The sequence below is a fragment of the Alosa sapidissima genome, chromosome 22 (genome assembly GCF_018492685.1).
Source record: "Alosa sapidissima isolate fAloSap1 chromosome 22, fAloSap1.pri, whole genome shotgun sequence".
Lineage (NCBI taxonomy): Eukaryota > Metazoa > Chordata > Actinopteri > Clupeiformes > Clupeidae > Alosa > Alosa sapidissima.
In genome coordinates this window covers 13,910,735-13,919,581 of record NC_055978.1, presented here as the reverse complement: position 1 = coordinate 13,919,581, position 8,847 = coordinate 13,910,735, and the positions used below count along the sequence as shown (strand labels likewise).

At 43.3% G+C, this 8,847-nt stretch overlaps 1 protein-coding gene across 2 annotated transcripts in view; it reads left to right on the top strand.

Moving 5' to 3' along the window:
• dytn (dystrotelin) overlaps window positions 1–8,455 on the top strand; it is a 14,356-nt gene extending 5,901 nt beyond the window's left edge. The window contains exons 10-15 of one of the 2 annotated variants that reach the window (XM_042078028.1): window positions 1,394–1,530; window positions 1,782–1,947; window positions 6,307–6,380; window positions 6,603–6,753; window positions 7,279–7,831; window positions 8,140–8,455. In XM_042078028.1, the coding sequence (XP_041933962.1) occupies window positions 1,394–1,530; window positions 1,782–1,947; window positions 6,307–6,380; window positions 6,603–6,753; window positions 7,279–7,831; window positions 8,140–8,270 (1,212 nt within the window). In that variant the 3' untranslated portion in view covers window positions 8,271–8,455. Of the gene's footprint in view, window positions 1–1,393; window positions 1,531–1,781; window positions 1,948–6,306; window positions 6,381–6,602; window positions 6,754–7,278; window positions 7,832–8,136 lie in introns of both variants that reach the window. The other variant, XM_042078027.1, reaches the window with a different exon arrangement.
• Window positions 8,456–8,847: the final 392 nt, after the last annotated feature.

Sequence of the window (8,847 nt, the reverse complement as noted above, 5' to 3'; positions counted from 1 at the left end):
TGACTTTGCGTTCAAGTCATTTTTCCTCTATCAGAGGTCAGAATTTCCGAATATCCAATGTGGCATGAAGGCCTTATAACCTCTAAGTCTAACCATAACCTCTAACCCTAACTCTAAACCTAACCTCTAACCCTAACCCTAATCTTAACCTCTAACCCTAACTCTAACCCTATCCTAACTCTAACTTGTCATGACAAAAACCGAATGATACTTAATAACAGAAGCGTTATGTCATAAACGTTTATGACTTGTTTATGCCACGTTAATGACAGTGTCATGTCACTCTTATGTAGATACTGTCAAGTAAAGTGTAACCCGCAAATTCTAACAAATTCACAATTGATCAAAATATTCACAACCTATTGAAACTGTAGTTTAACACTGTACTGGTAGAGGACTGAGGAACAGGATTACACAACATACAGATGAATAACACTATAAAATGGAAAAATATCTTCATTCAGGAACCTAACACACACTCTCAAACCAGAATAATATAAATATTGGTATCACTTTCAGAATGTCTCATCAATAATGAGACATTTTAGCTATGTGAAGCACATTAAAACCTCAGCATAAGGCATTATGACCTAAAACCCACAAACTAGAGGAGAGAGTAACCATGGACAGTTGTCCAATTATTAAGTCACTGTTACTCCAACTGCACTGAGGTCAGACGCATCCACAAAGCATTTCTTTAAGCATTTCTTCTTCCTAAATTATGGCAGTAATAAAGACTCATTGTTGCGTCAGAACCCAGGATAAGGCCTTCACAGTTTTTAGAAGCCTTCTGAAACTGCAGTTTTCGACCCCACAGGTAGAGGGCAGTGTAGACAAACAAACACACACATACAGGAATACACAGGAAACTAATGTTGAATACATGGTACAGGTATATATATATATATATGTTTGACATTTCTAATCGTAAACACAGCCACGTTGAAGCCTGCAATAATGATTTTCACTGATGTTTTGGCAGTCCACTCTGCTTATTGTTTTTTGAGAGTGTTGCACTCCTGTTTGTCATTGTGCACGAACCTTCACACGCGCCAATAAATCATCAGAAATATTGCTTGCTTTTGCATCTTCAAGTGCCCTCTTTACGTTTGTCCTAATGCCTGTTAGTTGTCCATGGATTGGCTTGGCGTTGAAAATGGAATATATTAAAATATATACATATTCAGCTCTGTAAAATGTTTACAAAATTAAAAAAATAAATTAAGAAACCACTGCAAATTTGAATATGACGGTCAACTCATCCAAATGTCAATCAGCAACCGCAGGTTTTTTAAACCCAGAACCCTAAAACAATCCTAAACAAGTAGGTCAGTGACTGGATTGAGCAAAGGTATTGACTACACTTCCTTCCTTCTCTCCTTTCTTTCTCAAGCCCACATGGAGGGAGTCGGTGGCCTCATTGGCGTCGAATGCCCGTCATGCCCTGCTGCCCCGACGCTACACCAGGAGGGAGGCAGAGAGAAGAAGAGCGCTTACCAGAGGAGAATCAAGTGGAGACCCAACAAACAGGTGGATCTAAAAACTGTTAAATCAGTGCATGTCAGGACACAGGCTGGACACTAGCATATTTACGTGTGTGTGTGTGTGTGTGTGTGTGTGTATTCTGAATATGTGTCATTTATTAACACTGTGTGTGTGTGTGTGTGTATTCTGAATATGTGTCATTTATTAACACTGTGTGTGTGTGTGTGTGTGTGTGTGTGTGTGTGTGTGTGTGTGTGTGTGTGTGTGTGTGTGTGTGTGTGTGCATGCCTTAATAGCCCTCACAGTGATTCCTTACTAGGGCAGCAACAACCATCCACCCTTTCTCAGCAGTCATGTGACTTCTGTGAATCGGCGAATCCGCCTCCACTTCCACCTACGGTCTGCCCTCGGGTGCAGTTAGAGTCCAAAGCTCTGCAGACAGAGGAGGACCTGCAGCCTCAAGTGAGAAACCTCCTGCTTCATACCTGACAAGGCAGAAAATTACTAATGTAGTGTAGACAGTAACAGCTTGGAATCTTATTAGAGGGGATGCATCCCCTCTATTGAAATCCGGAGACTTCTTCTTCTTCTTCTTATTTTTCTTTTTACCTTTTTGTGCACGCTATTCAGCCCAAACCGCTTAACGTACTATACCGTTCCGTAGATCTTCCAAGGCTTTACCGTCCTATCCCTTTTTCATTTTTGAGAAGTTTATACTTTTTGAGATATTTGTAATTAAAAGTGTATTTTTCCCCCATAGACTTGAATGGGGGCTGTGATGTCATAATAGAGCCAGCTGCGCTCGTTAAGTAGTTCTCAGAGCAGTTTTTCCCAGGCTAATCAGAACACTGGCACAGGTGTCACCTACAAGGATACAAGGAAGTTTATTGTCACATGCATATAGTTACTGGAAGTAAGAAAGGGGGGTAGAAGAGGGGTTTAGTAGATTTAGTAGATTAAGTGGCAAGGGCTGCATAAAAAAGGTGGGGGAGGATTGGGATTGGGTGGGGGCACCAACAAGGAGCACCCAAGAACAACAGGGGCAAGGAAAAACTCCCTTACCAAGGAAGAAACCTTGGGCAGATCCACGGCTCAAGGGGCTAACCCAACTGCCAGGGGTCTTGGTGTGTGTGTTGGGGGGATGACAGGGGAGATGGGATAGTGTGCTGTGTATGTGGGGAGAGGTCAGTGTGCAATATGTGTATTGGAGAAGCTTCCTCATGAGACAATGTCCTGTGTATTGGGGGGGGGGGGGGGCAGTGTGCTGTAAGTATGTTGGGGATGTGTGTTGGAGAAGCTTCCTGATGAAATAATGTGCTGTGTATGTAGGGGGGGGGGGGGGGGGGGCAGGGACTTACTATTGCAAGCAGAGTACTGTATGTAATGTATGTGAGTGATGACAGTGAAGATGTGTGTGTGGGCGGGAGGGGAGTGGAGCAGTGACTGTGTGTGTGTGTGTGTGTAGTGTGTGTGTGGGTAGGTGGGGGCAGTGTGCTGTAAGTATGTAGAGGATGTGTGTTGGAGAAGATCCTGAAGACAATGTGCTGTGTATGTTGGGGGGGGGGGGGGGCAGTGTGCAGCAAGTATGTAGAGGAGGCTTACTGTAGCAAGCAGTGTGCTGTATGTATGTGAAGTGATGACAGTGATGATGTAAGTGTGTGTGTTGGGGATGGGGGGGGGGGGGGGGGCAGAAAGGCTAGGCAATCAAGGACATGGGTAGATGGAGGAGATCTATATAGAGAAAAATAATAAATAAAAAGTGTGCAAAAGTTGGAGAAAGTCAGATATGTGTGTGTGTGTGTGTGTGTGTGTGTGTGTTTTGACGTGTGATGAAATAAGAAAATAAATAAAAGGTCTGTAGCATAGGGAGAGGGATGTAAAAGTGCTAAAAGTCTTGTAGGTGTGTGTGGGTGTGTGTGTGTGGGGGGGGGTCATGAGTGCTGAGGAGTGAATGAGTGCAAAGTCAGTATAGTGTGAGTTCAGAGTTGGGAAATGTTTGAGAGTGCTGAGGAGTGAATGTGTGCAAAGTCAGTATAGTGTGAGTTCAGAGTTCGGATGGCCTGGGGATAAAAACTTCTCCTGAGTCTCTCAGTTCTGGCTTTGTGACTACATAGTCGTCTTCTTGATTTCAGCGGTAGGAATAATCCATTGTTAGGATGAGAAGAGTCCTTCAGAATCTTTTGGGCTCTTAGGAGTACTCTTCTGGAATAGATATCTTGTAGAGCAGGGAGTTGTACGTTCTTATAGTACGTTCAGCTGAGCGCACTACTCTCTGCAGAGTACTACAATCTCTAACTGTGGAGTTCCCATACCAGGTGATGATGCTACCAGTTAGAACACTCTCACCTGTGAGGAATTCAACTGTCTCAAAGCATACAATCTAGCTCAACCTGAACTACACATCCTGTTAAAGTGTTTCCTGTGTGTCAAAATAAAAGTTGATGTTGGAGGTTGAAGGTCAAATGTCAAGGTCAAAAACACCTTGAGTGTGATATCTCAAGAATGCCATGTCACACAAGATTCAAATTTGGTTACTCTAAAAGCACCTTTGCAGGTATCACAATTACCCTACCAACCAGCTAGCAGCAAGCTCAACAGCCCCACCAACACCCTAAACAGCAGATTGCATCCCCTCGTGTAATTCCTCGGAATTGCATTTCTAGTTGTATTCTATAGACCCTTTCAACAATAAAAACAAAAACAATGCTTGAACGTCTATTTGGGCCCCAATCTACTTCCTCTGCATTAAGATAACATATGGAATGTTAAAAAGGAAGTCTTGTGGGGCCAACTATGATGCTGATAATGGAACTCTCTTGAAAGGGTCTATAGTATACTATATAAGTACTAGGAACACTATAGAGGGCAAGGATATCATAGAGGTATTACAGAATATCATCCTATGGAACTACTATAGAAATCGTATAGTATTACTATCAGAGCTCGAACGATAAATTGGTGTGCTGTTATTAGCGGCTGACCGATCTATTGGTATTGGCGTTTATAACAGCCGATAATTATTTTAAAATTAAGTAAAGGAAAGCTAAATACCGATCCTTCATCTAAATTTCCAGTATTGTCTCTCCAGTTTAACATTATGTCCAACAGTAAAATAATGTTAGCATTGGTTGAGTGGTGGAGGCTGAAATGTGTGTGTGTGTGTGTGTGTGTGTGTGTGTGTGTGTGTGGGGGGGGGGGGGGGCAATTTGTCCTCCTTTTCAGAGTCTAGTTGGTGGTCACCCTATTCCTGCTACTTTAAAGTACACATAGCCTCCACTTCCTCTTTTAAACAGAAATTGTGTATTTAAGTGTAAACCTCGCTCACAATCTGGGTCACAGCAGTGACAGCACCAATGCGCTACTCAGCCCTGCACCCTCCCTGACTCGAACCTGCAAAAAGCAGCACTTTGGATAGGGAGTCGAGCGTGCTAACAATCAAGCTTAAAACCAAGGCTGCTAGCTCTCTTACTAGCATGACTCTTAAAGTGTAACTCCGGAGTAAAAACAACCTAAGATCTATTTACGGTAGTTAACAACTTCAAACTTTTGATTGAGAGCAAAATTATGTTAATTGGTGGCGTTTTGAGCAAGACGGTTTATTTGCATTATCACTGAATGGGCTTACAGTGATTCTGACAGAGCAAGGTGCCACTTGGCTATTTTACCCCTAACAATGCTCAAAATATAATTACACTAATGTAGTATGATAGAAGATAGATAGATAGATAGATAGATACTTTATTGATCCCCAAGGGGAAATTCAAGGTAGCATACAGACATCACACACAAAATGCACTTACAGCAGAAATGGTAAATATAAGTATAAACATATAACAAACCTCCACTGTACAATAGAGACAGTAGAAGATAAGAAAAACTAACAAAACGAAATACTAAATATACTATATAAATTAAATAAAAAAATCCACAGTGTGCTTGAGGGTGATCAAGCATGAGACGCTTGCAGTGACAGGGCCGGGACTGGCCTGTAGTTCTGTGTGCATGGTAAGGTGCTCAAGAGAGTGAATGTCATGGTGAAGGTGCAAAAAGTAGTCCAACAGTAGAACTTCTTGCACCTTCACCATGACACTCACTCTCTTGAGTATGGTGAGGGTTTCTACAGACAAACTGAAGTACTGTAAACTTTAAAAGTGTACAGAGAGGTCAAAACAAGACCTGTATCTGTAGGAAGAAAATTCCATGGCTTCCTGGTCTGGTATCGTCAAATCAGCAGGTGCGTTCGATTAAATCTGAGCTGCACAGATCTGGCTAAACGTAAGGCGTGTTTGTATTGAAAGATTCAGCCAGATCTGTGCAGTGCTGCAAGGTTGAACGCACCTGCTGATTTACATGACATGCGGTGTGGTAATTAACGCCCTGGGCCACGCATCATAGGCCTATCATTGAAAACGCAAATGTTTACTTTTTTGGATGACAACTGAGCGCGTAGACAAACTGATAGCTTTGATTAAGTCTGAGTGACTACACTAGGCATACTTGGCCGATGAAGCACTGAGCCAGGCAGCTGACGGCAAGTCTTAAGCCCAGATGCATATTCATTCATTACTACACCTATGCCCATGTGACCTTGATGCCAATTAGATGTCAAAATAAAAGTACCAATAGAAAACCCCCACACACACACAACATACAGGAAGTGGCAATTGGCTGCTATATACATGACAGCATGAAATTACCAACTGCCAAAAGACATCAGTTACCATGCTAGCAAGTTTTTATATGTGCCATCAAACTACTGTAGACCAAAAACACATCTCTTTAAATGGTGATCTAAATGGGGATGCATATGTTGCTTTGCAGAGGAAAACGTCCTTTCTTCAGAAAGACCTACACATCACTCAGAAGGTCATGAAGGATCTGCAGAGAGACAAGTGGTGAGCCACCTTAAGGAGGGGCAAGAAGGAGCAAGAAGGGGCACCTGGAGGAGCGCGCGCTTGTACATTGTTTTTTTTGTACATTGCCTAACACACTTAATACACAACTACCGATATAGTTGCATTTGTGTGTGTGTGTGTGTGTGTGTGTGTTTGTGTTTGTATGTGTGTGTGTGTGATTGTCTGTGTGTGTGTGTGTGTGTTTGTGTGTGTGTTTCTAAGGCTCCTGGAGAAGGAGTTCCAGGTGTGGCGTACGACGGCCCAGTCGGAGCACAACTCCCTGGAGGACAGGTGTGCTGAGCTGGAGGCCACCATGGAGGCCCTGAGCCAACACAACCAGAGCCTGGAGCACCAGCTGCGGCACGTCAGACACGTGAGTCACTGAGGAGGAGGATGGGATGTGTGTGTTTGTGTGTGGGTGTCAGAAAAACAAGGAACAAAATACTGAAAGAAAAACATTCAAAGGACAATTAGACTTAAATAATTTAAATTAAATTGTGTGTGTGTGTGTGTGTGTAGAAGGAAAGGGGTGCATGGGTTGAGATTTTAATTCTGTTATTCTAAGCAGAGTCCACATGAATGATTGACAGCTCTCAATTAGCGCACTTCCGCTTATATGATTTAAATTGCTTACCTGTCAGCATCATGCATTCAGTGTCTCAACCCATCCCACCTCCTCCATTCATTCACTAATAGCTCAGCTCATACTACCCCTCATCCACAGGGGGTGTCAGTGGATATCACAAGCGTGATCTCCGCTGTAGGCATTTCAGGACCACATGCAGCTACTAAGCTAAATATGCTAATTTACGAATGAAATGGCTGATAATTCGCTAGTGAAATGGCTGATATGGAGAAGAATTGTCCTTATCTCACACAATGTCGTTTGTTGTTATAGGCCTTAAGCCTGCGAACGGTGAACACTGGTCATGTTCCTCATCCTGTCCATACGCCACTGTCCACTGACTGCAGTGACGGGACAGCTGGACCCCAGGGCTCACGGTCAGAGAGCCCAACGTCACAGCGTCTCCCCAGTGAGGAAGGTGAGGACATGACGCAGGAAGAGGAAGTGGTCACAGAGACGAACCAGGCAGCGGAGGAAAACGAGTCCAGGGAGTGTTCCAAAGAAGAAGGTGACTATGAGCTCTCTCTCAGGTCAGATTCCACGGGCTGTGGTGACGACACATGGCCCCCTGACGTGACCTCTGACCTCCAGCAGTCTGTGGACACTGCTGAGGAACCCTTGTGGAGAGAGGAAGACCCAGGAAGAGGTGAGGCCTTTGAGGAGAAGACACACAGCCACTACCAGGAGGTGGGAGGCAGGAGTCAAGAGGACTACCAGGGAATTGCTTTAGAGGAGGAGGAAGAGGAGGAGGAGGAAGGAGAGGAAGAGCAGCTCTGTGAACTGGTGCTGAGGGTCAAGACAACTCTGTCCTTGCCAACACACAAAGGTTTGTAATGTGTGTGTATGTGTCTGTGTGTGTATGTGAGTATGAGTGGGTGTGCAAAGATGTGAAAAATGTATAAGATTTGGAGAAGAACTAAGGAAGAGTTACAAGCTAGAATGGAGGATGGAGCTACTAGACCATTGGCATTCCGTTAAAATATGCATCCATCATGTCATCATATTTCAAGCAATTTTAAGGGGGCCCTGATAGTTGTCATTCAATGTATCCAGCACTTGGCTGTTGGTCAAATTGATTATAGGCAGCATATTTGCTGTCTTAGTGTTTCATAGTGTTTCCCTTCTTCTCAGAAGCAGGCTCTCAGTGGAGAGATGTGCTCTTGGTGGCAGCGCAAGGTGTTGGAGATTCTGTGTCAAATCTTGTTTCCATGGTGAATTTCTACCCTGGAAATCCACCTCAGCCACACCCTCTGAAGTATCAGTGAAGGACAGCCCAGGAGGACTGCAAGGAGAGCTTAGATTATGTTCAACTTTGTAATTTTATACTAAGTACAGGTATAAAGCCAATAAAATGTTAGAAAACAAAACAAAAAAAACGCTAAAAAAACTGCCTAGAGACTCTTTTAGAAACACATCCTTACATGTCTTTAGATGAAAGAAATTGTACGTTGTGGAAATGAGATTTGTGCAAATTTTCAACTGAAATTTTCCTGTGATCATGGTAATGGTATGTAGTGTTTTACAGGTCATTGTTGTGAGCATTTATGGTGGTACTTACTTATATCAAAATAGTTTTAAAATTCCCTTGAAAATATACAACTTGTGAAAATGTACAACTTGATGATTAATATGAACTTATCACCCGGAGAGAAGAAATACTCTTTTCTGATTGGCTGGCGGGGTGGCTTTTAATTCTGAATAACGGGACACCTATGAAGAAGATCTGGTAAAAAATTCAAAAATGCCTCGGCGGCCCTTATCCCTTACATAACCTCAGGGGGCACGCTGTGGCGCAACTGGCTACAGCGCCTGTACCACATACGGGCCCAAGTACCCACAGTC